This window comes from Tinamus guttatus, unplaced genomic scaffold (genome assembly GCF_059628265.1).
Source record: "Tinamus guttatus ecotype Peru unplaced genomic scaffold, ASM5962826v1 Tinamus_guttatus_pri_ptg000522l, whole genome shotgun sequence".
Classification (NCBI taxonomy): domain Eukaryota; kingdom Metazoa; phylum Chordata; class Aves; order Tinamiformes; family Tinamidae; genus Tinamus; species Tinamus guttatus.
Window position 1 is genome coordinate 1,569,757 of NW_028289056.1, and position 27,196 is coordinate 1,596,952.

A 27,196-nucleotide genomic window follows, 5' to 3' on the forward strand; every position below is an offset into this window, starting at 1 on the left:
AGGAAATCGAAACCGCGGAGGCCACCGCGGGACTCACTGAAGGTTTGTCTGCGCTCCGCAGTTGCACCAGATCAGTCAAGCCTACGTGCCAGCCTCAGCTTTAACGTAAAAGCAGGAAACCTCAAACCGTATCCTCGAAATCATACACGCACTGCTGCATCTACAGGGATGCAAAACTAGTTTTGCATCTAGAAACACCTGAAGTCTAGAGAACCAGACTTCTCTAGCCCAGCAGTGTACAGCTACCCGTTTGAAAACGGCTGATGAAAAACCCAGCTCCAAATACAGGAAATGAAAGTGCAGATTTGCCATCTAGTAGGCTTCACACTACTTACAAAAAAAAATCATTAAATATTTTAAACCCAAACATCCTTTAAGGGCAACACTCCCAAGGTAAACTTATTCCTAATTTTTTAGGATTTCTACCAAAAAATAACCCCTCATTTTGAACTTTACAGAGTGATGCTTATACAATACTGTGTGTCCACTAATACCCGACCATGAAGACACACCGTTAGCTTTCCACTGGCTAAGGCTTCTGGTACCTGCTGATCTGCCCTATACTTGAACAGTAGCTACAGAATAAAAATATTCAAAAAAGTACACTTAGAGAGAAATTAAAGTTCTAATGATTATTCTTAACAAGAAAAAAAAATATACAATTTATGCAAGGTTGACAATAACATGAACAAAAACACAGCAACTCCCAACATCTTAATATTTAATATCTTAATACTACTAAATCCCTGACAAATTAAAGAGAGGCTCTCTGTTTAGGTTTCAAATACTATTTTGAAAAGGACTCAAGAAAATTAATTTGATAGTAAACTTCTCATCCATGCTTTAAGTAGTTGAAACCATGTTTTTTTTCTTTGCCTTATATTTAAAGACAATGCGAAATGCATAGGAAAGCCTTTAACCTTTCACATTATTACTAGACTAGAAATGTTGAATAGGAAAGGAGATTATTTCTTTAAGCATTAAGCAATAAAAACAAAATCCAACTACTCACCCGGATGTAAGCGCTCTGAATTTCTACTAATTCTTCGCCAAGTGGAACAACAATTTTTTCAACACGCCGTTCGTGAGAATAAGGCTGAATCTCTGGAGAGTCCTCAGAGCACAGCTCTATCTTCGCAATGAGCAGGTTGGAAACAACCTGCTGCACGGCCTGTTGGAGAAGTCAGAAGAAAAGATCCCATTTGCTTGTTGTCACTCCAATAATGGAAGTCAAGAGCACATGAAAGTAACTATTTCCATATTTTAATAGGCCTTGAATGTTACAGTGAGAAGGTATTCACTCACTATAAAGATGGATGAAAAATGAAAGACTCTCCAATTAAGAACCTTAAGTAGCAGGTAAATAACCTATATGACCAATTTGTGAATGGAAACACCCTGTCATTGCCATCTCGCTGGAGTGAGAGGCCTGGCTGTGCTGGCAGGTCTCGGGAGACGTCCCCAGAGCCGGGTGGCTGACACTAACCCCGCGGCAGCCGAGAACTCCTGCAGCTGCAGGACACGTGGAGCTGACGCTCCGCAGCCTAAACGTGCTCTGCGTGCACGATGACAGAGCCCTGCCGCCGCCACACCGCTCCAGGAGCGCGCCGCTCAGGTCCTGCTGTTTGGGACCAAGAAAAACTAACACAACTCTTCAGGGTTCCCTATTTAGCTCCTCTTTAATATTATAATTCTGAGCAGTAAACAATTCACACAGCACTTGTTTTTCTCAAGCATTCACATCTTGAAAACTACATATAAAAACCAGCTCCATAGCTTTGCCTGGGAGTTTGGATGTTCAGCTGCCTTAGACTGCAAGCTCCAGCCACACTGATATTTAACCAATAAACCATAAGAAAGCCAGTTAGCACTGAGAATAAATTCTTCAGCATCTTCCACATCATTCCGATTTTTTATTATTGGCTTCTGTTAACATCATTCCTCCAGCCTCGCAGCTGGGCCTACCTTGGCATCGCTGCCTGGCGTGGCGCTCAGGGCCAAGATCCGAAACTGGTTCGTGTATTTGCTTAGCTCCTTCACGACCTAAGAGGAGAAAGGTTCATATTAAGACCCTTACAGAGATTATTTGCAGATACAAGCTATACTGGTGAAAATAACAACTGAGGGGTAAAGCCTCAACAAAGTAACCTAAAAGTACATCTAAATTCAAATGGAAACCAGAAATTCCTCAGCTGATAATATTTTTATCCGAGAACATTTCATCGGGATTATACTAGCCCAATTCCACTCAACAGAGGGAATTTGAGAAGTCCTATGAAATGATTTTTCATTTGATTTAACCAGAAGATTAACAGCATGTTAATCCAGATAAGATGCAAAAAGAAATTCAAAGAACTGCTCTAAAAATAAATAAATAAATAAAGTAATTGGAGATGACTAGTTCCATCCAATCGGAACCCAGATTAGATCAAAGTTGCTGTGAGGAGAGGAAAAAAAAATCATCATTCACCCAAGTCTCACTCAAGTTTTTCACAGTCATTAGGGAGACATTTGAACAGTGCATAGCTCCCACCTGCAACCCTCCACAAGAGCAAAAATGTGACAGTCCTGTTAGTTGGTGACTACTCAGGCACTAACCAAACTGCCCCCTTCTTCATTCTGCTGCACAGCTCAGCCCTGCCAGCGCTCCCAGGGAGCAGAACCGGAGCTCCTACCGACCGCCTGCGCTCCCTGCGCGGGGGAGGAAGCCAGCAAAACAACCGCAAGTAGCAGCAAAAATAAAAGCAGTGGGAAAACAAATGAAGACAGAGGAAGCCAATTTACGCTCATAGAAAAGGCAAGAAGAAAGTCTGTCAATATCAAGCTACAGGGACTGCCAAGAGCCGATGAAAGATTTTTTTCCTCTGTAACATAAATCTTGGCTCTATGTCACACAGTGATTAAGAGTAACAGCAAAAAAAGAAATGTTTAGCAATATCAGAAATGTTTTTACAGCATTATGAAAAAAAAAGTTTTTGAAAAAGAACTTATTATGTGTTCTGAAAAGTACCAAGATAGGAAAAGACTGATGACGAAGCAGCATGTACTGCTTTAATTTAGCAAGCAAGCTGAGTTAGGCAAGCACTAAATAACACATACTGGCATTTAAAGATGTAGTAAGCAACCATCTATAAACCACAGACGTTCAATCACTTTCTTTAATACACAAAACAGTGGCTTTTTCTTGAGGCACACGCTGTCAGGAGGAGGTTAAGCCAAGACACTGTAACACCCTATGTCCCAGTCGAGACAAAGGTTTGCGTTAAAGGGAAATTTGGGATTCATTTCACTCAGGATGAAGAACGTGCACTCCAAAGCTAAGGAGCCAAAGCGCAAGGTCTCTACAGCTGCAGCGCCCTTCGGCCTGCCCTGCCACCCCGCGCCGCGGCCGGCGCGCGTCCCGCGGCGTCACCTGGCAGTAGGCGTGATTGCCCAGGGCTTTGTGGGCTTCGTCCACGACCAAACACTTGATGTCCACAGCAGGACAGGTTCCCCGGGAGAGGTCGTTCACCATGACCTGCGGCGTGAGGAAGAAGACTCTCTTGGCAGCCCAGAGTTCCTTCCGATTGAGGACCTGGGTTCCCCCTGCAAACACGACAGGCAGCATTAGCAATGTGCTCAAGAACGAGCAAAGCAGGTAAAAAAAGGAAAGGAGCTAGGAGGGACCCACACAGGGCTGGCTGGGCAGCGTTTGTACATGAGACTATTGTAATAGTCTATTAATAACTAATGCCGTTATCATTTTTTTTGGGGGGGGGGATTGACTGCAACGAACAGCAAGATCTGTTTTGTAACAGACTAGTAAATGCAGAGCTAGGAACATCAGGACGTCGCCCTGTCCTCCCCGGGCACGGCGCCGCGCTGAGCACCTCCCGCGAGGGCTCGCGTTCAGGACGCGGCTACAGGGGCGGCCGCAGCGCAGCGAGCGGCACCCGGGGCCTGCGGAGGCCGCGGGGCACCAGAGCCAACGAGGGGCAGCGGAGCCGGGGCCGTACCCGTCATCTCGGCCATGTGGCGCGGCGGGATGCCCATGAGGCGGGCGCAGGCCTCCATCTGCTGCGCCACGAGCGGCTTGGTGGGCGCCAGGAAGAGCACCTTGCCCGAGGGGAACCAGCGGTAGAAGTTGTACATGACCACGGCGGCCACGAAGGTCTTGCCCAGCCCCGTGGGCAGGCACACGAGCGTGTTGGCCAGCAGCGCCGCGCCCGCCATGCGCAGCTGGTAGCCGCGCACCGGGTAGTTGGTGGGGTAGATCCAGAGCGCCCCGGCGGCCGCGCAGAAACCGCCCGCGGCCGCACCGGGGGCGGCACCGGCGGCGGGCGCCGGGCCGGGGGCCTCGGCCGCCTCGGCCGCCGCCAGCAGCTCCTCATCGTCCGCCTCGTGCCCGCCGCGCGGCGCCCACCAGGCCTGGGGCAGCGAGCGCTGCCGCCCGCCGCCTCTCATGGCGCCGCGGGGCGCCCGGCGGCCGCGGGCAACGGGCGGCGCCACCCGCCCCTCATGGCCGCGCCGCAGCCGCCCCCGCGCGGCCGCTCGAACGCCCCGCGCGTGCGGGCACGGCGGGAGCTGCGGTCCGGTACCGCGGGGCACGGCGGGAGCTGCAGTCCCGGTACCGCGGAGCGCGGCGGGAGCTGCAGTCCGGTACCGCGGAGCGCGGCGGGAGCTGCAGTCCGGTACCGCGGGGCACGGCGGGAACCGCAGTCCCGGTACCGCGGAGCGCGGCGGGAGCTGCAGTCCGGTACCGCGGGGCACGGCGGGAACCGCAGTCCCGGTACCGCGGGGCACGGCGGGAGATGCGGTCCGGTACCGCGGGGCACGGCGGGAGCTGCAGTCCGGTACCGCGGGGCACGGCGGGAACCGCAGTCCCGGTACCGCGGGGCGCGGCGGGAGCTGCGGTCCGGTACCGCGGGGCACGACGGGAGGTGCAGTCCGGTACCGCGGGGCACGGCGGGAGCTGCAGTCCCGGTACCGCGGGGCACGGCGGGAACCGCAGTCCGGTACCGCGGGGCACGGCGGGAGCTGCAGTCCGGTACCGCGGGGCACGGCGGGAGCTGCATCCCGGTACCGCGGGGCACGACGGGAGGTGCAGTCCGGTACCGCGGAGCACGGCGGGAGCTGCAGTCCCGGTACCGCGGGGCACGGCGGGAACCGCAGTCCCGGTACCGCGGGGCACGGCGGGAGCTGCAGTCCGGTACCGCGGGGCACGACGGGAGCTGCAGTCCGGTACCGCGGGGCACGGCGGGAGGTGCAGTCCGGTACCGCGGAGCACGGCGGGAGCTGCAGTCCCGGTACCGCGGGGCACGGCGGGAACCGCAGTCCCGGTACCGCGGGGCACGGCGGGAGCTGCAGTCCGGTACCGCGGGGCACGACGGGAGCTGCAGTCCGGTACCGCGGGGCACGGCGGGACGTGCAGTCCGGTACCGCGGGGCACGACGGGAACCGCAGTCCGGTACCGCGGGGCACGACGGGAGCTGCAGTCCGGTACCGCGGGGCACGGCGGGAGGCGCGCGCGGCAGCGGGGCGGGCGCGGGGAGATGGCGGCGGCGCCGGCGCAGCCGTGGGACGCCGCGGAGCTGCGCAGCGAGGCGCTGCCCAAGAAGGACATCATCGTGTTCCTGCAGGAGCACGCGGCGCACGCGGTGCGCGCCGGGCCGCGCGGGGCGGGGGGCCGGGCAGCGGCAGCACCGGGGGGCCGGGCCGGGCCGGGGGGCTCCCGCGCGTGTCGGGCCGGGCCGGGGCTCCCGCGCGTGTCGGGCCGGGCCGGGGCTCCCGCGCGTGTCGGGCCGGGCCGCGGCTCCCGCGCGTGTCGGGCCGGGCCGCGGCTCACGCGCGTGTCCCGCAGTTCCTGGCGGAGCACAGGCTGCTGGGGCAGGTGAAGAACGTGGCCAAGACGGCGAGCAAGGAGCAGCTCATCGCGGCCTACACGCAGCTCTTCCACACGCAGGTGCCGCGCGGGGCGCGCGGTGCGGGGCGGGCGGCGCGGGAGGGCCGCGCTCACCCCGCCGCCTCCGCAGCGCTTCAGGGGCTCCGAGGACGCCGAGCGCGCGGCCCAGAAGCCGCAGCCGCGGGCGGAGGAGGCCAAGGAGAAGGCGGCCAAGGCCGAGGAGGCCCCCGAGGAGGTAGGAGCCCCGCGCCCGCTCGCGGTGCCCTCGGCGAGCGCCGCCCGGGAGCCGGTCGCCACTCGGTTGTCGCTGCCGCCCGCAGGGCCCGCCCAAGTACAGCAAGTCCGTCCTGAAGAAGGGCGACAAGACCAACTTCCCCAGGAAGGGGGACACCGTTCACTGCTGGTACACGGGCAGGCTGCAGGACGGCACGGTGTTCGACACCAACGTGCAGACGAGTAAGGGCGCCGAGCACGGCGCGGGGCTGCCACTGCCCTGCACAGCTCCCCCGGAGCCGCGGGCAGCGGCCTTGCGCGCAGCTCGTCCACGGGGCGTTACGTGGGACCGGCCGGGTAAAGCGACCTGCCCAGCCGGGCCTGCGCCTTGCCGGGCTGCGCCGTCCGGTCAGCCCGGAGGCTCCCTGGGGAGCGGGGTGGTTCCTGCTCGGTGCTGAAGGTCCTGCAGCCGCTTCTCCAGGGGAGCGCTCAATGTTCATCCAATGAGCTGCTACTCTGTGTGAAAGAACAAATAATAGGAACCACTAGGAAATCTGTTAGAGTGCTATAAATGCAAGTACTGTAAAAACAGGTGCGTATGTAAAGCATGAGCATAGTAGTGATTCTAGATGGAAGTACAGTATGTGCTGGAGTGGCGCTAGAATGAATGAATGTGAAACTGTCTTTCAGGTTCAAAGAAGAAGAAAGCAGCCAAGCCTTTAAGTTTCAAAGTTGGCGTAGGAAAAGTTATCAGAGGTGTAAGTAAGGCCTGGACGCCTCCCTCAGGACACAGGGGGTTTGTCAGTCTGCAGTTTATCACTGGGATGCAAAGTTTGAGCTGCTCTTCTTGTTTGTTCTGGGGGTGAGAAGGCAGCTTGAAGCTTTTGCATCAGCAAGACGTGATATTTTCATGGTTGTGTTCATTGTCTTCCGTGTCCTTTCTCTCTGTACAGTCAAGACTAACTTGGGAAGAGGGAATGTGAGGCAGGGGTGAATATTGCCACGTGTAAACAGTGTATGATCACCCCTCGCAGTGTGTGCTCTTGGGTGGGCGTCCCCGCCGAGGAGAACTGCACCCTCGCACAGGCAGTTACAGGGACGGGGGCAAAGCCTGTGAATTCACGTCTGTCACCGCACTGGGATTCTTGCTTTGTTTTCTAGTGGGATGAAGCTCTCCTGACAATGAGTAAAGGAGAGAAGGCTCAGCTGGAAATTGAACCGGAATGGGCTTATGGCAAGAAAGGGCAGCCCGACGCTAAGTATCCTTTCTCCGTGGAGTACTCCCTGGCGCATTGGGTGCCCTGGGAACGCTGTTCGTGCGGTGCAGGGTGGGGGGACGCGGGGACGCGCTCCCTTTCAGCGCCGAGGACGGCAGCAGACTGCAGTGACCTTGCCCTTGCAGTGACTGCAGTGACCTTGCCCGAGGGACGGCCGCAGCGGCCGCGCGGCGCTCCGGGTCACCGCGGTGCTGGAGAACGGGATCGCTCTGCAGCGAGGGCTGCCCGCTCGCTGCCGCCTGGCAGCCTCGCACTGCTCGTTCCCGCTGCACAAATGGAAGCAGTTAGCAGGGAGAAACCGCTCCTGCTGCCGCTGGACGGAGGAGCGGGAACGGGCTGCGAGCACAGCTGGAACGGGATGGGATCGCGCGATCCCTGCAGCACTCCATGCTGTCCTCTGTATCCATGCCCACCCTTCCTGATGGTTCCAGGAGGACAGAAAGTGAATTTCTCTCCTGCTCTTATATTCCATGCTGAATAGTTGTCTAAAAAGGAAAATCAATGCCACTTAGTATTTATGTGCAAATAGGACATTCTGATTTCCCAGACAAAGCCCAGTGCCAGTGTCCAAAAGGACACTGCTCTTAAGGAGCAAAAGGAGCCAGCTGTTAAGTAGTTAATTCAAACTCGGCTGTTCCTCCTAAGAAGGCTAGACCAGGGAGAAGGGTGCCTGGAGATAAAAGGCTTTTCCTCAGCCCGGGTACTCAATGTCTCTTACGCCCGTGCGTGTCGGACAGCAGCTGTTGGTACAGGCTAAATAGGGGATGTCACAGGGGGGCAGCGAAATGGAAAACTGACACTTGAGAAGCAGCAGGTGCTCAGGCATTTAACTTGATTTATAAAGTGACCTAATCATGTTCTTTATAAGCTTCCATTAACTTGGGCAAACAGGATACCACCAAATGCCAAACTGTTCTTTGAAGTGGAATTGGTGGATATTGAGTGAAATGAAGCATTTTCTCTGCTGCTGGGAATCCATTTTGAGCAAGAAAGCTTCCAACAACTGCAGTTCTGCTCTTGTAACTCCAGGATATAGTTACAACTGTGGCCTTTATTGAAATCAAGTTTTTTTTTCCCTCAACTGCTGTACAGTAAGATCCCACTAAAGAAACATCGTTTATACGTGCAAAGGCTTTGACTTCTTTTTGTGGGGAAGCTCATGGGGCGGGGGGAATAAGTCGCCTAAGTTTCCAGGAACCTCTTCAAGTGGAAAGAGACCCATTTGAACTTCCAGGAGTGGTTTTAGTAGCCCTGCTAGGCCTGAGTGTGTGCAGTAAAAAGAAAACAAACCCAAAAAGCAAAACAAAACCCAAACTCTTTACTTCAATACTTAGCTCAAGGCTTTGGTCATTCATTTTTCGTTTAGCTTGTGCAGCTACTGCATTTTACCACAATGGTACCCCAACAACTTTAGCTGGATATGGAGTATTAGAAGGGGGCAAGAGGCAGAAGTGAAGGAGGAAAAAAATGGCCATTTACACGTTAAATATCGTGCAACCCAAAGACCAGCCCCCCTCACCTGCCCTTCTCCCTGGAAGGCCGGTGGCAGCAGGGACAGGCACCGTGTCCCGCAGGAGCGGGGCTGAACAGCAGAGAGTTCAAACAGCACCTGATCAACTGAGGCTCCACTCTGATCCTTAGCTTGAATGAGAAAATCCAAGAAGGCTCAAAGAACTACCGAATTCCTTGCTTTTATTACGAAAATGAGAATGATCACTCTGATCAAAATGAAAAAGTCTGCTCACACTGTGTACATGAAAAACTCTAGTTACAAAATCCATCCCAAACACAGTTTGTGCTTTTTTAAAAAAGAATGCAACATCATTTTGCACTGCATTTTAATCTCTGACCCCCACATAAAATAGAAAATACATATCACAGCTCACAAAGGCTGCCTTCTTCATCTGAACAATTCAAATCATGACAATATAAACAGTGGTCTGGGCTTTGCTCACTGGGGCATGGGAAAAGAAAAACAAATCTCATGATAGAAGCGGGTTATGAGTTTTTGGTGCAGAGCAGAGCAGGCGGCAGGACGGCCTCGCTCAGGAGCCTGCAGCTGCGGCGAGGCCGCGCTCAGAAACGCTGGGAAAAGGCTACAGAGTTACTGATTTTTTTTTTTTAAGTCTACAGAATCATCATGAAACAGCAAAAAAAAAAAAAAACAACAACAACAAAAAAAACCTTCAAATAATATCTCCATAAGTTAGTGCAGGGAAATAAAGAAATGCATTTATGGTAAACCAGCAGTGTACAGAGATACCATTTATCAGTTACCAACACATGAATCCTGCTTCACACATACCCTGTGAACATCAGCTCATTTCACATGCAAAAGACCAAATTGGTATTACAACAGTTCTTTCACATCCCTAATTTAGAAAAATATATTTTTTACTCCATCTTTGTTGAAACGGCACAGTGAACTCCACTCATTCCTCTGATCAAGGAGGAGGATAATACTGTCCGTAATTCCATGCGTTCTGGTAGTTGTACTAGAAAAAAAAGAGATGCAAGAGAAGGTAAGTGAGAAGCCCTGTGAGGAAGGAGAGGTGATAACTGTCATAGAATCACAGCATGCTCAAGGTTGGCAGGGACCTCTCGAGGTCACCTAGTCCAACCCCCTGCACACGCAGGGTCACCTAGAGCACGTGGCACAGGGCTGCGTCCAAGCGGGTTTGAAGATCTCCAGAGAAGGAGACTCCACAACCTCTCTGGGCAGCCTGTTCCAGGGCTCTGGCACCCTCACTGGGAAGAAATTTTTCCTTAAGTTCCTGGGGAACTTTTGGTGTTTCAGTTTCCAGCCGTTTCCTCTAGTTCTGTCGGTGGCCACCAGTGAAAAGAGGCCGCCCCATCCTCCTCACTGCCTCCCTTGAGGTACTTATAGACACTGCTCAGGTCCCCTCTCAGCCTTCTCTTCTCCAGGCTGAACAGGCCCAGCTCCCTCAGCCTCTCCTCATAGGGCAGATGTTCCAGGCCCCTGATCATCCTTGTAGCCCTGCACTGGACTCTCTCCAGCAGCTCCACATCCCTCTTGTCCTGTCATGCCAAAGCAGCGCCCATCACTCTGCCTGGTTCAGATTTTAACTGATCTAAGCACTGCAGCCCGCCTGGCTCTGGGCCAGTGTCACCATCTCCGCTGGACACCCACAACAGCCCATCTGGGTACCTTTTCCTGCATCCTCTACCTTAATGTGAGCCCCAGGGCAGAACACCAGAGTGTTCCTCCGTAATTCAAAACCTGGAGAGCACCAGGAGCCCTGAAACACCAAGATCCTCTGAAAATCACTTCTATTACTGAAGTAAGATTGTCGCCCAATTTGGCCACAAGTCAACGGTGAGGTTTTCCAGATGACAGGTGTTCTTGCCCATACTGTTTTCAGTCGCTTCACAAAACACGCGTGTGGAGTCTCCAAACACGGGGTTTGCCAGGGTTCAATGCGGGTCCTCACATTCCTCCCTTGGTAGCTCACCTGCAGCTCGCACAGGAGCAGTGATGGGAAGGCCGTGAGCTCTGAGCACGGCGCCCGTGGGAGACTCGCGGCACGAGCTCCCTGCGCAGCCGCCTCGGGGACGTCCCGCAGCGCCGCGACGCTACCCCCTCCGAGCCCGCTGCTCTGAGCCAGCGCGGGGCACGAGGGGGCAGTGACGGCCACCCAGGCTGGGCAGGGGGCACTGCCACCCCCTGCAGCCTCCCCGTCTCTCTAGTGGCACCATGGTCTCGGGGGGCACATGAGCAAGTGTCCCCATCCCTCAGGGCTTCCATGGGGCCTGCCCTTCTGAAGCACACTGCGATGGAAGGCACCGCACGCTGCAGCCGGCAGTTCAACCACAGCACCGAGGTCTTTATAAGCAGCGCAATTTTGTGGCTCCCATGCCGCTGGGTTTGGAAGGTTCCTGGCATTTTTCCTGGCCTACTACTGAGTGCAGCTCCCCACGCTGGGCAAGACACCTCTCTGCCCCGCTGCAGAATGACCTCCTCTGTGGTCCAGACACCTCAAACAGGGCCACAGCGCTGACGAGTGACACCGTGTGGCGTTTGCCTGGTGAGATCAGGCCCCCCACGCCTTCCAGGCTGAACTGCAGCCTCTCGGGTAGCACTGCAGCCCTCAGCCAGCACGGAGGGAGCTCAAGGACATGGCACAAGACTCATCCAGCCGGGGGGGAACCAGCAGTGCCACCCTGAACAGCACTAACTGCCTGCAGAAAGGACAGACGGTGAAGCTCAGACCACCAAAGGAGACTGTCCTAGAAGCAAGCAGAGCCTGTTAACTCAAGGGAGGAGGAAACCTCCTGTATCACTAAAGGAAACTCCTGTGTTACTGATTCAGCCTTTATGCCCCTACAGAGGACAAAATGAAACTGCCCCCAAGAGCCCAAATGGAGAAGCTATTTCACAGGCTGACCTTGCATGCACCATGTACGATGCTGATGTGACAGGAAAAAAAGAAATCCAAAGAAACAACTAAGAACCCTTAGTAAATTGGTTTCCCAAGGTGACTTTCCTGGGCAAAAAGCCAGCACATAACAGGTCTACTGCCCTTAGCCAGCAATGCCCTTAACTGCTGCTATGCTTCCTTTTACATCAGGGGAAGGGCCAGCCACAACAATCTCTCAATCATTCTCCACACTATAGAGAGATTTTATAAATTTACATAAGAGGACAAGGAAAAAGCAACAAAAAGAGGAGCTGAGATTCCCTGCAAGCCTTGCTTGCCAGCTAACACCTGGCCAAAGACAGAGGACAGACACTGAGAAAACAGCGTGTGGACATTGAGCACACCGGTTCCGGAGGACGCGAGCAGCGACACCGACCTGGTACCAGGCGTTGTAGTTGTAGGCGGCCTGGTTGACCTGCATGTCGCCATCCATCATCTGCGCTGCCAACGCCGGGTCATCCGGGTGCATCTTTTTTTCATCTGGCTCCTCCGCTCTGAAAAAATTAATACAATGCTTGTAATACAATGCTTGTCTTTGTTACACTTACTGCTGAGTAAGCGTACACTTACATTAACAAAGATCGGCAGTATTTTCAAAATTGGTGACCTTTCCAAACAGGAAAATAGATTTAGAGAAAGACAAGATTTGGTGCTTCAAAACAATGGTTTCATTTATAAATTGTTATGGTGCTTTAATCTAGATTATCAACACAAGTCTGTTTCAGAGATGGTTATTTTTAGCAATATTATTTAGTGTTTCTATGATACAAAATTTAGAGGTCTGGTTCCAGTTATTTAAGCCAGTTCTACACTCCTACCTGGAGTGCACTTTTAAATTATTAAAAAACAAAATAAACAAACATGCTGCTGTTCTTGCAGTGCTAACTAGAAACGCGAAGGGTCAAGGACCGTCCAAAGCCGTGTCTGTTCAGGCATCAGACAGAACAAAAGTTGCCTAAATAATCACTACCAGGAGACTGAAGAAAATCAGTTTGCCCATGTGAAGCTTTCAGAAGCTATTTCCTACGAGCCCTTTGTTGTTCAGGTGTAACCAGCTGCACACCCAGCTGCTGCACAGGCCTGCTGCACGGCTCTGCGCTCTGCCCAAGCTGCAGCGGTGCTGGCGTTGTGCCCGCTGCAGTCTTACCTGCTGAATTCGGGGGAACTTAAAACAATCATAGAATGCTTAAGGTTGGAAGGGACCTCTAGAGGTCTTCTGGTCCAACCCGCCTGCACACGCAGGGTCACCTAGAGCACCTAGGTCCTCCCCACCAATCCTACATTGACCGTTTCTTTGTATGAACTAAAACTCTACATTTGAAAGTCCTCGTTTCTATTTCACCTCCGTCCCCCTCCATGTTCTGCTAGTCTATGCTAAACCATAAATGATCCGTATAGGAATGATTCTGGTTCCTCATTTTAAACACCCTCAACAACCTGGCATGCATTAAACAAAGAAACAAAAAGCTCAAAACTTAAAGATGCAGTTACTCCTACGGCTGAAATAGACACACCCAGCTTACAGAATTGTAACTGATGGGAGGTCAAACAGCTATTCCTTTTTACAGGTTTGATAACAGCACTTAACTCGCTCAAGTACTTTAAGGCAGATACAAAAAAAACTTCAGGATCACTGTAATCAAGAAGTGTTTAATGATTCTTGTTTTCACATTTAGGGAATATAAACTACAATAATTTCAAGAACTGATGAAATTCAAGTACTATAAGAAAACTGTTACTTACTGTACCCATCCCCTCTCCCTTTCATAGGTCCTAAAAAACATTCTCTCATGATCATTCTCTGAACTATTTTTAAAGCATTTCCCTAACCCTCTGTATCAGATCCAGTCCAGTATAATACATGTTCCCACTAATCCATGTTCCTAACCCACTGTGTTAGCTTAAATTTTCAGGTAAAAAAAAATTCCTACCCATTCTCTGCTTTCCTTTTCAAAGAATCCTGCTCCTGTAGAAGAGCTTGATGTTCATCATAGGCATCCAAAAGCCTAAAGGAAACAAAATAAATTACATTTTTTTCTCACAATTGCCATGCAAACAACTTAAACATCTGAGCAACCATTTAAAAATTGTGTCTTTCACATGGCAAATATATAAAAACATTTTAAATCAAACTCAATTATAACCAAAATTAAAATTGCAAAGTCAGACTGATCCACCATAAACATGTGAAAGCTGAAGTCCACTATTAATTTGAAGGGAAATTCAGCACTGCGTAAAGATGAATTTTATTAGAAGTGTTCGCTCAGAAATCCCCAACTTGCTGAACTTCTGGCGTTCCTAAGGCAGTTGTTTCATAGCGTGACTTTATGAAGAAGTTTCATCAGAATTAGGATACAGCTGCTACTCCCAACAGGGCTGTATCAGGCAGCCTAGCTGCTGATACTGCCCACAGCAGTGCTAATGTTTAGAACACACAGTCATTCACACACCAGAAAGGAGCATTATACAAAATTAAAACAATTCCAAAGTGCTACCTACAGCCTGTCCTCGAGCATCACAATAAAATTCAACGCAGCACGAAAGAGCTATATTATTATTCACATTAATAGTATTTGCATTTTTGAATGTTGCATCTTGCAGTTTACAAAATATCAAATGAAACCTCAATTCTTCTTCTAGTAAGCACAATATTCACTTTTTCTAAATGCACAGTTAGTTGATTCTATCATCTAGACTTTTGGGGAACTTAAAAACCCCACTTTGTTTGGTCTGCTTATGATCCCCGACTTACATGCCTGACTGGCGTGCAAGCCGATACTTTAAGGGTAAGCAGAAATTACGGACAGCTCTTCCTAAAAATACAAAACTAACTCATGGTTAGCTCTTCCAAGAAAATCAGCTGTAAATTGCAAATAGAAAACAAGTGCATATTTTACAGCATGGAACTATAAGGGAAAAGATAAGCATGTCTGGTGTTTAATTAAGAAGTTGCACGTCTAGTATGGGATCTCCATGCACAAAAGTGTTTTTTTTTTTTTTTCTTATGCTTAGAAACATTAAGAAAGTCAGTGGGAGTTTGAGAACTCAAACAGCAGCTCTGACGTTATTTAAGAATAAAATTTTATCTGTAACACAAAACACTTCCTCTCTGAGAAGTACCCCTTTTTTTTTACCCTTTTATAAAACTTAGCAAGAGAAACAATTTTGATCTATAGTGTTAAGTATTTCAGAGAAAAAGCGATTCATTTTCTGAAAAAAAAACCTTCCTTTTTTTAAAAATGCGGAATGTGGTTCTAGCATCTGTCAATTCAGAATTTACAGAACAACAACAAAATCGTTCAGCCTCTCCCCACTCACTTTTATAAGCACGTCTTTTGTTGACAGTAATATGATCATCACACATATCAAAACTTACTGGTTAACATCAGATCCAAAATCTTCAAGAAATTCTACTTTTCGCTGAGAAAACGTAATTCGCATTTTTATGGACAAGGCGCCATGGACAGCTTTATCAAAACAGCTCAAGATGTTTTCTTCATTTTGCTTGAGATCTCCATTGTACTCCATCTCAAGCAAGTTGAGATAAAGTTTCGTATTTTCCTGAAGGGGAAGGAAAACAAAACAAAACAAAAGACTACTTATATTGCAAGTAGTACATCTGCCATGTTACGTATTTAACACTAAATAAAACTACACACCAGAACTTCTGCATCATAAATATATGCTACAGAAGAGAACCCAAGGATCTTGTTGTATTGGTCATTTCTGACCCTATTTGTTTCATAAATAAATGCAAAGCAATCTTACATTAAAAAAATCTAAGTAGTAAGGACTGGAGAGACAAATATTTCCTCTGGTTATACAAAATGATTCAAGAGTATTGCTTATCCTGTCATTTTGTTTGCCTTGAAATGTAAGCACTCCTATGATGTTTGAGTTTCTAGAAGGGAAAAAATTGAGTAGGAAGCATCCTGTGCCTCTGATGAGAAAAGATCTAGGAGCTGTAAACTCGCACGCTCGCGAGCTGCAAGCATGGCAACATCAGTTTAGAGGGACTAGTGTCTCCATGTAGTAATGAAACATTACATGCAGATGGAACATCTGTCATCATTGTTGCCATTATTTCAGAACACAATTCAGATAAAGGAGCAATACTAGTCTGCTTTTATACAGCAGTAAGGAAGCACGTACAGGGTCATGTTCGATGGCTTCTGACAGCACTTCTCTCGCTTTTGGAAGATTTTTCTGTACTTTGAAGAGATGTCGAGCTAATTTGATGGCATAAAACGACGCCTCGCTAATCGATCTGGCGCTCCTAATAGCATCCTGGAGGAGATGTTCAGCTTCTTCCATGTTCCCATGTCTGCGTTCTAAGCTTACTCTTCGCAAGCGAACCATTGCTAGTCCTAGAATAGACTCTTCAAATGCTTTCAAGATTCTTCTGGCCTCATTGATGTTGCCTAAAATACCAGTGAAGATGCTGTAAAACATGACACATCCAACAGTGAATTTAAAGCAGAAGCCCTCCCAGGAGAAAACCTCTTTGCTCTTACCCTGCTGTTCCTCAAAGGCAGCCCACAGCATGTGAACCATTGGTTTCTTAGGAAGATGTATCGTGCAAGCCCTGCTGTAGACATGCCTCACTCCTTCAATACTATGATTCTCCATGTATTTGGCATACTATAGTTGAAAACAGAGCAGAGATTATATAATTTTACAGCTTATCTTTGGTCCTTAATACACGACTGAATGATAAAATTCTTTTGTTTAAACCCATTCAGCACCTTTATTGAACCACTAGACTAGTTTCTGTAAGGAAGGACGTAGAGAGGCAACGAAGTTGGCATATGCAGCAGTCAAATCTGGTTGCAAGCAGACCATCTCCTAATGCAACAGATATAGTTATATATGAACAACATTCAACAAGAGTACAAAAGGTTAGTCACTAGATCAATGTATACAATCACTACGAGGTCATTGGTAAACTACCTCCCTTACCTTAATCCAGAAGTCCTCATAGAGGGCACATGAAATAACACATCTTTCAAAGAGGACCACAACTCGTTCATGAGTTCCATTTTCTATCTCAAATTCTAAGTATTCTCTCCAGTTTTTCAGCTGAGCTTTCTCCAGAGGTTTTACATGGAAGTAAGGCCTCTTTATCTGCAAGAGTCACAGTATGGCAATACATGACTAGTAAGCGTAAAACCAAACTGAATTAAATAACTAAAATTAACCACACACCACGCAAGGAACACCATTTTTCAGACTGTACTTTAGAAAAACACTTGATTATCTATTCAAACAAGCCAAACTGAGTCATCCAAATATTGCTCTGGAAATGTTACTGCCAATTACATTTTAAGCTAGTTTCTTGAGTAAAAGTATTTACAAAACTTAATAATTCAAGCAAACAGTTTTTCCCTTGCAAATCTGCAGTTGCAACATGACAACAAAGAAATTGTAAACAACAGTCAATATTGTCCACATACATATATACAGCCAACTAAAGTACTTACTGTTGTACTAACACACATCCTCCAAATTAAGTTTAAAATTGTGTTGAGAATGATGGGAAGGAAAGACAGAGCATTTAATTGAACTTCATCATAAATGTTTACATTAAGTTGATTATTCAATAGTTGGCAAGGTTGCATGTTCAATGCTGATGACGAAAGGAGTTGGAAGGGACAGAGATCAGAAAAGAATATTGTAAAATCTGCTCTGAACTAAATGCAGTAAAGCATTCCTCCACGGCTCTCTTGCTGCTTTTTCCTCTAATTTATCTGATTTTGTTGTTGTTGTACTGCAATCCCATGTCAGAAACATCAGTATAAGCATCAAAAGAACATATAATAACTATGGGGTAAAAGGCAATGATTCATGGCTGCTTGAAATTGAAAACCCACCATCCCCTTCATGCTCCTCAGTGAATTCTGTTACGGAATGCACTTTTCCCCCCTCCATTTTGGTAATTTCACAGGTAACCTGTTGCTGTTAAAGTAGAACTAAAGCAGGTCTCAATGGCCACCACTACTTATGTCTGGCATCTGCCACATATCTACTTACTTTTAGTGCAATATAAAGACAGCTTTTTAACTTTATACTCCATTCTCCTTAGATATCCAACATATTGGCATCTACTGAGCAGCCATAACTCTCTTGGCAGAGCAGGTGCTGTTTCTGGTGAATAGCAATACTGGATACCCTGTTTCTGATGCATTTTCTGCTACATGTCCACAGTTCTATCACTACCCCACTAAACAAGCTTAAGCTGAAGGGTTGCCTTAATAACTTTACTCACACAACCATTCTGCACTACACATCAGCATATCTGACCCCATCATTCATACTTTGTATGCTTTACTTCCCTCTGGGCTAGCCATCCAGTGCATGAGTGCCCCTGTTAAGTGCAGAACTCGTAACAGCTCTTCAGACTGTTACATATCAAGAAAAGGTCACTTTTGAGTTAAACTGCATACTAGTCTATGGTACTAATGCTGGCCACGTACTAAGTTTTTGAGTTACTTTGGCTTACAAGGCACCAGTCCTACTCTAGCAAAGCGCAACCAGAAACATAACAAAGTTCTGACCTCCCGTACTGCATTTAGGCTTCAGTTGAGAACTTTTCAAAAATCAAGTTACTGTTTCAACAGTAATTGAGTTTAACTTTACACAGAAAAATGTTTTTTCTCTTGATGAAATAATATATCAGTTTATACATATAGGAGTGTGCTGCTTATGGAAAACTGGAAAAAAGCAAGTACGAACTGATTTTGGATGCAAGAGTCTAATGCAACAATATACACATGCATATGAATCTCTCTGTATTCCTCGTTAAGGGCAGGCTTACCTTGTGGATCAGCATTGCCTTCCTCTCATTACCGAATCAGTAATACCCCAGACACATGAAGCAGCATGGTCGTATACCATCCTTTAAGCATATATATTTAAAAGTTGCTTAACAAATGTATTTTTGCATCATCCTGAATCTAACTACTGCTTAAAGACTTTTAAATCCTCAGATGAGAGAACTCACCTTTCTGCAACGAAAAGGGCAGAAGCGTAGAACTAGATCCTTGTTCAAAGCCCCATGAGACTGGAAAGCTTTAACTGTTAAGCTGTTTAATTCTGTTTAACTCAGAATTCGCAGTTCAAGACAGTTCCATTCAATACTCCAATGCATGCTGCCTTGCATTAAAATAACAAACTTACCCCTTCTTCAAATGTCCACCTTTTGCTGACTTCGTGTTCGTTGTGATTGAACATCTCTTGATGAGTCTCAATGATTCTGTGCCTCATGTTTTCAATTTCAGTGATTAGCTAAAAGACAATTTTTAAAGAAAATGTAATATAGGTAATTTATCAGCTTTTAAATACACTGTATGATGACAGCAGTATGAATATATTTAAAAAAGCAAAGATAGCAGAGATGTTGGATGCTATCCAGAACACCAAGGAGTGAGAGATAGTGCCCTGATGGTGCCTTTGCTCTTAGTGCAATACCACTGACTAGCTTTTCTCAGTGAAAATGTCTTAAAGCTGATTAGATTCAAGGTGAATCTGGATCCAAGTCAAGCTTGGTTCCAGCACGTGTATATTTTCAGTTATGAATCTACACATACCACTACCAATGATGAGATTTTTTAGACCACAGCTGTTAATCTGTTAGTCTAGAATGGTTAATATACATTCCAAAAGTTTTCATATTTGAACTCCATTTCTTTGATATCTATGAAATGCTGCAAAGGGATGTTCTGTACGCACAAGCAGTAATTGCATGAGCCAAAGAGCAATCACTGATATGTAAGAGCTACAGAAACATCTACAAATATACTACACTTTCTGCAATTAAGGTCTTTGAAGCGCCAGGGAACGCCCGCACCTTAGCAGGGTCGGTTATGTCTTCAGTCCCAGAGGGCACGTCACCGGCGGGCGCCACGGCTCCGTCTCCTCCACCGTGCCCATTCGCAGACGCCAGCTCTTTGCGAAGCTGAACAAACTGCTCAGAAGACAGAAAGTCTCGGGGTACGTTGTTCTGTACGTGTTCTTTAAACCTAGGAAGAGTTAGAAACAAATAAATGTTAGTTTATATTTTAGTAAATAGTCTGGATAATCAGAACACTGTAACAAATCCTAGTGGAGTTTTGTATTAGTCTAGAGCGATATCGAAGATGCAACTTCGGACAACATAAGCACAAAATGCAATTCTGTTTGTCAGATCCTCATAACCTGCACATTTCAACAAGAAATTCAAGAGTGATGAACAGTGGGGCGGACAGATCACTTCAGCAGACATTTCAAGTTACTATTCTGAGTGTTCATTTCTACATTCTGGATAAACAGACTGAAGTATGCTTAAAAATAATAAAATTAAATGCTTCCTCTTTACCTCTGGAAGTGATGACTGTAGAGCTGTGTTGGAATTCCAAGGATACGATCATATATGGATGTCACTTGTTTTAGGTTCCCCTGCTCATCTTCCCAGTTTATATACATTTCCCACAGTCTGTCGGAACGGAAATCTGTCCCAGCTGCTAAGACTGCATGTTCAAAGGTTCTGAAAGGGGAAGTAATTTCACAGTTGCTTCTTCAATGAGGCAGCACGCTTAAATTCATTATTTAAATTCCTCGAATTATTTTCTAAAGACCTAGAGCAAAACTTCTGAAGTTTAACTTTTCGCTGTTCCCTCCTGCCCAGAACTATCACAAAGTGAGTAAAGATAACACAAAAAGACACATGCAGAAATACAAGATGCTACCAAAAGACAGAACCCTTAAAGCTGAAAAATTACTATGAAAAGCTTTCAAACAACTGCTTTAGTTGCTTATCAGAAAAAAAAAATAGCACCAGCACACAGCTACAAGCTGCTTTGATTTAGTTCAACTAGAGTTTTGGGTTAAACTTCAGTCCAACCCCTTACACAAAGCAGGACCACCACCAGCAACGCGTTAGGTCAGACGTGCTCCAGTCGTACCTTAAAAAACCTCCAAGAAAGGCAATTCCTAGACTTCTCCGAGTAAGCTGTTCCAGTGCTTACCATCCTAGAGCTTACCCAAGTACGTCCTGATGTTTAGTCTCAACCTCCCAATCCACAATTTGGAATCCTTATATACATTATGCCATCTACCCCTACTGACCCTGTAAAAGCTCTTGAAGTGACTGCAGGCTGCTATCAGACTGTCCTTTAGCTTATAGCTATTCATCTGACTCAAATTCTATATAGTTTTATGTGTTTCCTGTATCACTTAGTTTGCTTTCAACTTACCCTCTTAGAGCAGGGGCAGTTTCAGGATCTTCAGAGTCCAAGGTTTCTTTTAAGAAGTTTATATAGTGTATCCAAAGATCAACACTAAGAGGAATTGCCTGAAGCCCTCTGCGATAAACCTATGAAGAGAACATAAACTGTACTTCAAGTACTTAATGGTGTCCTAATAGAGAGGCAACACTGTGTTATCCGGTGAACCTTAGAAATACTAATTACTGGAATTTTGTTTAAATAATCTACCATTACCATTTGGGTGGAGGTTGGATAGAACATGGCAATGTTCTGATCTCCACGTGCAGAGTCTTGATCTTCAAAGCGCAGCGGTCCCTGCATTCTGACCAGGTTGTGTGGGCAGGCTTTGGGGTACAGACCATAGGGCACAGACCCATTAGAGCATCATTGACAGCGTCTGACCAAAAATGCAATAAGATGTAGCAATTGTGACCAGCAAACCAACTATATTGTTTTGAAATGAGTAATAAATGTAAGTGACAGAAAAGCCCTGCCCTACTTGTTAAGCTGCAGTGTAATACAGAGGCTTGCACTGCAAAGCTTGACAAACTGTAGAGGTTTAACGCACCTGCCAACAAAGAGAGAAAACATTAGCTACAAATGCCACAGAAGTGACAAGTGCAAACAAAATCCCTATAAATCTGACCATATACGGTAGGGTCTGGCAGCCAAATGACTTGCAGTCGGTTAGTCATTATTTGGCTAACAGGACCAATGGCAGTAGCTACATCCAGCTACCTACATACCTCATCAGATTGTTTAAAGTTGTCATGTCGCTTTTCAAGATCTGCATACTTTTTCCAGTATCCATAGCAATATGGATAATGAGTGAAAAACTTGTCAAATGCTTTCCTGGCAGCTGGTATATGGTTCTGTGGGAAATAAACAATAAAAAGTAATGAAGCATTTCAACGAGCAGTTTAAAAAACAAAACTAGAGACAGCTTTCTTCTCAGAGAACAACGTGCAATCAAACCATCTTTCCCAGTAAACTGCCCCAAAGAACAACAAACAGGACTACAGGAAGAATAAGAGTGGGACAAAAATCACAGCAAAGCTTCCTCAGAACACTTTCCTAGACGGAAAATTTGCTGCTCAGGAATTTGTCCAGATAGAGTATTTTAATTACAGCCTTCCACTTTTTTGTTTTTTTTTCCCCCATTAATTTCTCCTGTTGTTTTTTGAGAATCCACATAAACTTCTGTACTGACATATTCTGCAGCAAGGAGTTGCACAGCTTAGCTACATCTCCTGTGAAAAGCCACTGACTTCTCTTTGCTTTCATGCAAATGAAACTAACAAATGGCAAGTGGTGCAGACCAAGCCTACTCTTATTCAAAAGCTAAAACGATAAACCAACATCAAACACACCTAACAAGTTCTGTTTAACTTTGATCATGCCCAAGTACAAATAAGTATCTTGAGAAGCTGAACTAGCTGGCTGAACTCCCAGCCTCCAACTTGCAGGCCATCATACCCCACCTTCAACATTTCTTTAAAACCATTTAAATGAATCCAGTGGTCAGTTCAGAGTTTCGGTAACAGCAGTAAATATCAGCATCTGTGTAATTTTACGTAGGTCATGGAAAAACACAAACATTCTTAATTTGCAAAAATAACTACCTTTTTAAAAGCCAGTGAGATTTCTACATTTGTGTTATTGCTGATTATTTACTACCCAAAAACTTGAAGTGCAACACATCACCACTAACAGGCAAGTATTAACTGTTTTTTTTTTTCAAGAGGGGTTATAATCGAAGTACAAAGCCCAGTGGCAAAGGTTTATTTTTACAAAAAAAATTGTTCCAGTTTGTAAGAGACAAAAGCTCTCCAGGATTAACGCTTTTAAAACAAATAGTTTTAACTTTGTCTTAAATACTGTGTTTATTTTGTGATCTCTGCTGATGTGTGCTGTCCATTAAGCACTGTTAAGTGCTCCTGTCTGAAAACTGTATCTATGAACACCAGATCTAAACTTGGAGACTCATTACTGAAATATCCATGACTTTAGTTTGAACTGTTTATGTCTAGAAGGCTGATGGTAAAAGGAGGTATATACTAACCTCTTGCTCTACATACTGTAGCAGATATACCCATCCTGTGAAATCCTGGGGATTGTCCTCTACTACTTTCCAGAACTTGTCATAATCTGGAGGGAAGCAAGACTCGAAATCTGTTTCAATTTCACCCTCCTGTGCGTTCTCTTCATTCAAGTCAACGGAACTATCAGGTGATTGCTCCATCTCTGTCACACTCATAATTTCTGTAGTGAAGTCCATATTCTGCTCGTCTGCTGTGGTCTCCGCGGCGTTTCCTGCACTGTCTGCATCGTGTGTACTGTTTGCACTGCCTGTGTTTCCTGCACTGTCTGCACTCTTTGTGTTGTCTGCGTTGCCTGCACTGTCCGTACTGGCCGCGTTGTTTGCGTTGCCTGCGTTGTTTGTGCTGTCTGCATTGCTTGCAGTGTCGTTAGTCACAGTCTTCTCCTCCTCTGTACTATCTGAGTTCTGCATAGCTGAGGTTAAAGCTGGTTTGCAGTACTATATCCTGCTGGAGGGGAAAAGGAAAAAAAGATTCAATATTCAAGAACTCAGCCCCAAGTTTTAAAATTATGAGCCAGCAGAGATGCTAGCTCAACCACAGTACTGAGAGAAAAAGGCCTTAAAGTATTATAAATACTCCTGCCTAAATGGGGAGGAGGAAGCTCCTATTCCTACACAAACATCACTTAAAACAAAAAGCTGCCCATTGTCTCTGATGTGTGCAGGGGGCAGATGCGTCCATCTACAAGCAAACAGCTCTAGATTATCAGGTGCATCCAATATTGCTGCATTAACGGCAAATGAATCCATATTCATCTTTGTATTATTTTAAGATTGTAAAAAGTTCAGAAAAGCCTTAAACTTTCAGAAAAATACAGGTTTTATCTGAAGAGCCAAACACTTCACCAAAGAGATGAGACTAAACAGATTATTCCAGGATTAGGTTAAACAAACAAGGTTAACCTTTGAGCACAGTTTGGTTCCCTACTTTCAACGCACAAGAAACTCCCGAAAGCCTCATGCATCTATTTATTTCATCACAAACTTCCAGCAATTAGATCTGCTTAACTCACGAGTCTCCTTCACCATTACAGCCGTGTTCATAGCATCCATAAACTTTAACACACACATATCATTGTGAAAATTCTAAATAATTAACAGCCACCAAGGTATAAAAGTGGACCCATATGCTACAACACATCCTCAATACCTAACTGAAACAGCTTAAACAATAACTTTACAAAGAAAAGCATTCCTCTCAGCAGTATTATCAGTCGCTATCAACTATGTCAACACAATCCAGTCAGCATCACGGGGCCCCAAAACAAAAGTTTAGGTATAGTCTTACATGTAGTCACCTGCTTCCACACAAAATAAGACAGATGCTTCCTCCTGCCCCTCAGGACAGACTCCATCTTCCTCCCACTCTTCATTTTGATCTTCCTGCCAAAAGCAGCTGCCCAGCTCTCCCAGCCTCCATAAATCCGAGTCTGGCACAGTTTGGTTGCCAAAAAGTGCTGAGCCCCAGCGCATCTTGGCCTCCAACGCCTGAAGCCTTCGTGTATGGATGCAACGCTGAACCTCCAAATTCAAGCTACAGTCTAATATAACGTCTATCAGTCCCTCTTCCACCTGCAATGCTATCCATACAAAATTTCACCAAACCTCTTAAAAGCATTCTTGTAGATTATTTAGTCTCATGAATAAAACCAGAGAACTGAAATTATCACTCTGATTGTTGCAAACAACAGGGTTCTTTTTCCATCACTAGTGTTTTTAGGTATTACAGTGTACACACTGCACAAGCAACCGGGGTTTTCTCTCTCTAATGCCAGCTTGCAAGTGTAACACAGCCGTGACTCTTGAAAGAACTATCAAATAATATTCAAAAATCACTTCTGAGTTTTCTCCAGCTTGGATAACTCTTCTCTTTGTTCAAATTCCAGTCTTTCAGGGGCGCTGTAGATTCACTGCAGCAGCAGGCTGGCACACAAGGGTGGCTTCACACCCAGGCCCCACCGCTCACGTCAAAGCTGCCTGGAGCAGGTCTCGCCAGCACTGGCGGGCTTGCAGACTGGGAACGTCAAACTATGCAGAATATTTTGCGTACTGCTTAGAGCCCCACAGCTTTATACCACAATCTAAGCTTGGAGCGCACCTGTGTCATAGCTGTAGCACCATACTACAGTAGACATCTTACTACATTAATGTAATAATTAGGTTTATAATAAAGTATATCTAAAATATAGTAACTTAACTGTAACTATACTTTAGAAAAAAATCCAGTTGGGTTGCTTATATAAGACTCTTATCCTCAAATGCACAGAAGCACCCGCCTCTCCTGTTACTCCTAGGTTTTCCTTGGAAAAGAAAGCAAGTAGTTTTTAACTTTAACAAAGCAAGACAAAACAGTAACATCAGGTCCCCTCCCCAAATCTCCCCCAACTCCTGTAATTTATTCCAACCAAAAGTCTGAGAACAGAACGTCTTGCTTTTACTTTAACAAGTACATAGAAATGATAGCTTCAAAGAAAATGAGGGGAAGAATCTAGACAGAAATGTCTTTCACCTTCTAAAGAATACCATTCCTATACTCTAGCTTCAGAGGATTTGAAGCATGAGACAACAGCTCATATTTTTGTAACAGCTCAAGTCAAATAACCCTGGAAGAGTGTAAAAAGCTCTGCATGGCCAACACATGCTGTAAAAGTTCTGCTTGGCAGTTATCTATTTTGAAAAGTCTACATTTTGAACCCACATCTTTTTACATTGCCTGGCAATCTCATTAATACAATTTCTTTCCTCTTCACAAGGTAAACACTTCTTAAGCATGTAAAGTAACAGCTCATCTGCTGACAAATGGCTGACACTATTTTAGTCATACAAACATGATCTGACTGCACAGGGTACTTTACTGCTTTGGTACTTTTTGTACTTTTTTTGTACTTTTTTGTACTACTTTGGTACTTTTGGTACTTTTCTTAGGGAAAAGAGAATGCTGTGCAAGGTGAGCACTTCCTCTCATCAATGATCAGTTCTTCCTCACATCTTAGGTTATTCTAATAATAATCATAATTTTAGAAGTATTAAAAGTCAGTTTTGTTAAGGAATTTTGGGGACGTGTCTTCGGTGTTGATTTCATTAATAAACATCCTTTGTAAGTTAAAAATTAAATATCAAAATAGTAAGACTATAGCTTTGCCAGTAGAGGGTACAGATCTGCACCACTAAAAATCATTATTACCCTTCACAGATAATCTATGTGATTCTTATTAAAAAAAAATCAAGGCAGAAGTGGATTATGCAAAAGAGAAGCCCTGATATGCAGAGTCTTAAACCTTAGAGACAGCTAAAGCAGCTAAACTTATGTGGTAATTCATTCCCTAAAAAATATTCTGAGATATGCCAGATGTTCACCTTTTGCGCAGAATTCAAAAGATGCTATCCAGATAAGAAAAAAAAAAAAAAAACCCTTTTACTTTCTCAGAATCAAAAGAAAAGAAAAGAAAAGAAAAGAAAAGAAAAGAAAAGAAAAGAAAAGAAAAAAGAAAAGCGCGTCTCACACCGCCCCCGTCCCGCTCCAGGCTCTCCCAGCACCGAGGGCCAGGCCGCAAACCCTGCCGCGCCTGGGGCACAGGCCCGAGGCCGCCCGCGTGGCCGGGAGGCGGCAGCTCCGCGGGGCCGGTTTCGTTAACCGCGGCGTTTCCGCGCCCTGCGGGGACACCGCCCGCCGCGCGCGCCGCGCAGCCGCCGCAGCAGCCCGGGGCCCGCTCCCGTCAGGGATCCCCTGCGCACGCGGTAGCGGCGTTTGCCAGCAGAAACGCGGGCACCGGACACGCTCAGGGCCGCTCGCGGCCGGGCCCCTCCCCCTCCCCGGGCCGCCTCCCGGCGCGGCCCGCTCCGCCAGCCAAGGGGCCTCGGCCGGCGCCGCCAGCGCGGCGACCCCTGCGCGCGGCCCGCGGTGCCTCCGGCCTCCCTCCGGCCGCCGCCGCCCGGCCCGACCTGCCGCCGGGCTCGTCACCATCCGCCCGCCGCGCGCGCTGCCGCCGCCGGGCCCGTGAGGAGCTAGCCGCGCTTGCGCGCAACGCCCCGCGCCTGCGCTG

The 27,196-nt window shown here is 46.7% G+C and overlaps 3 protein-coding genes and 1 non-coding gene across 4 annotated transcripts in view; 1 reads left to right on the plus strand and 3 right to left on the minus strand.

Moving 5' to 3' along the window:
- The window catches only part of FANCM (FA complementation group M), a 63,017-nt gene extending 58,574 nt beyond the window's left edge, over window positions 1-4,443 (minus strand). The window contains 4 exon segments of the mRNA XM_088533794.1: window positions 1,013-1,171; window positions 1,966-2,043; window positions 3,413-3,585; window positions 3,996-4,443. Of these exon segments, the coding sequence (XP_088389920.1) occupies window positions 1,013-1,171; window positions 1,966-2,043; window positions 3,413-3,585; window positions 3,996-4,443 (858 nt within the window).
- A 1,088-nt stretch (window positions 4,444-5,531) lies between these two features.
- FKBP3 (FKBP prolyl isomerase 3) lies at window positions 5,532-8,413 on the plus strand. The gene is made up of 7 exons (XM_088533806.1): window positions 5,532-5,636; window positions 5,840-5,941; window positions 6,012-6,116; window positions 6,202-6,337; window positions 6,785-6,852; window positions 7,256-7,353; window positions 8,263-8,413. The coding sequence occupies exons 1-7, from the start codon at window positions 5,532-5,534 to the stop codon at window positions 8,315-8,317; spliced, it is 669 nt and encodes a 222-aa protein (XP_088389932.1). The 3' UTR covers window positions 8,318-8,413.
- A 1,164-nt stretch (window positions 8,414-9,577) lies between these two features.
- PRPF39 (pre-mRNA processing factor 39) lies at window positions 9,578-27,143 on the minus strand. The gene is made up of 15 exons (XM_088533777.1): window positions 27,096-27,143; window positions 23,505-23,601; window positions 23,115-23,375; window positions 21,799-21,924; window positions 21,041-21,159; window positions 20,164-20,331; window positions 19,657-19,828; window positions 18,987-19,094; window positions 16,770-16,934; window positions 16,325-16,451; window positions 15,963-16,231; window positions 15,187-15,371; window positions 13,742-13,816; window positions 12,187-12,304; window positions 9,578-9,866 (listed from the first exon to the last, which is right to left on the minus strand). Exons 2-15 carry the CDS (start codon window positions 23,562-23,564, stop codon window positions 9,816-9,818), a joined length of 2,004 nt encoding a protein of 667 aa, XP_088389903.1. The 5' UTR covers window positions 23,565-23,601; window positions 27,096-27,143; the 3' UTR covers window positions 9,578-9,815.
- Window positions 15,805-15,890, minus strand: LOC148592799 (small nucleolar RNA SNORD127). The gene has a single exon (XR_015913889.1). It is a non-coding gene; the product is annotated as a small nucleolar RNA SNORD127 (small nucleolar RNA).
- Window positions 27,144-27,196: the final 53 nt, after the last annotated feature.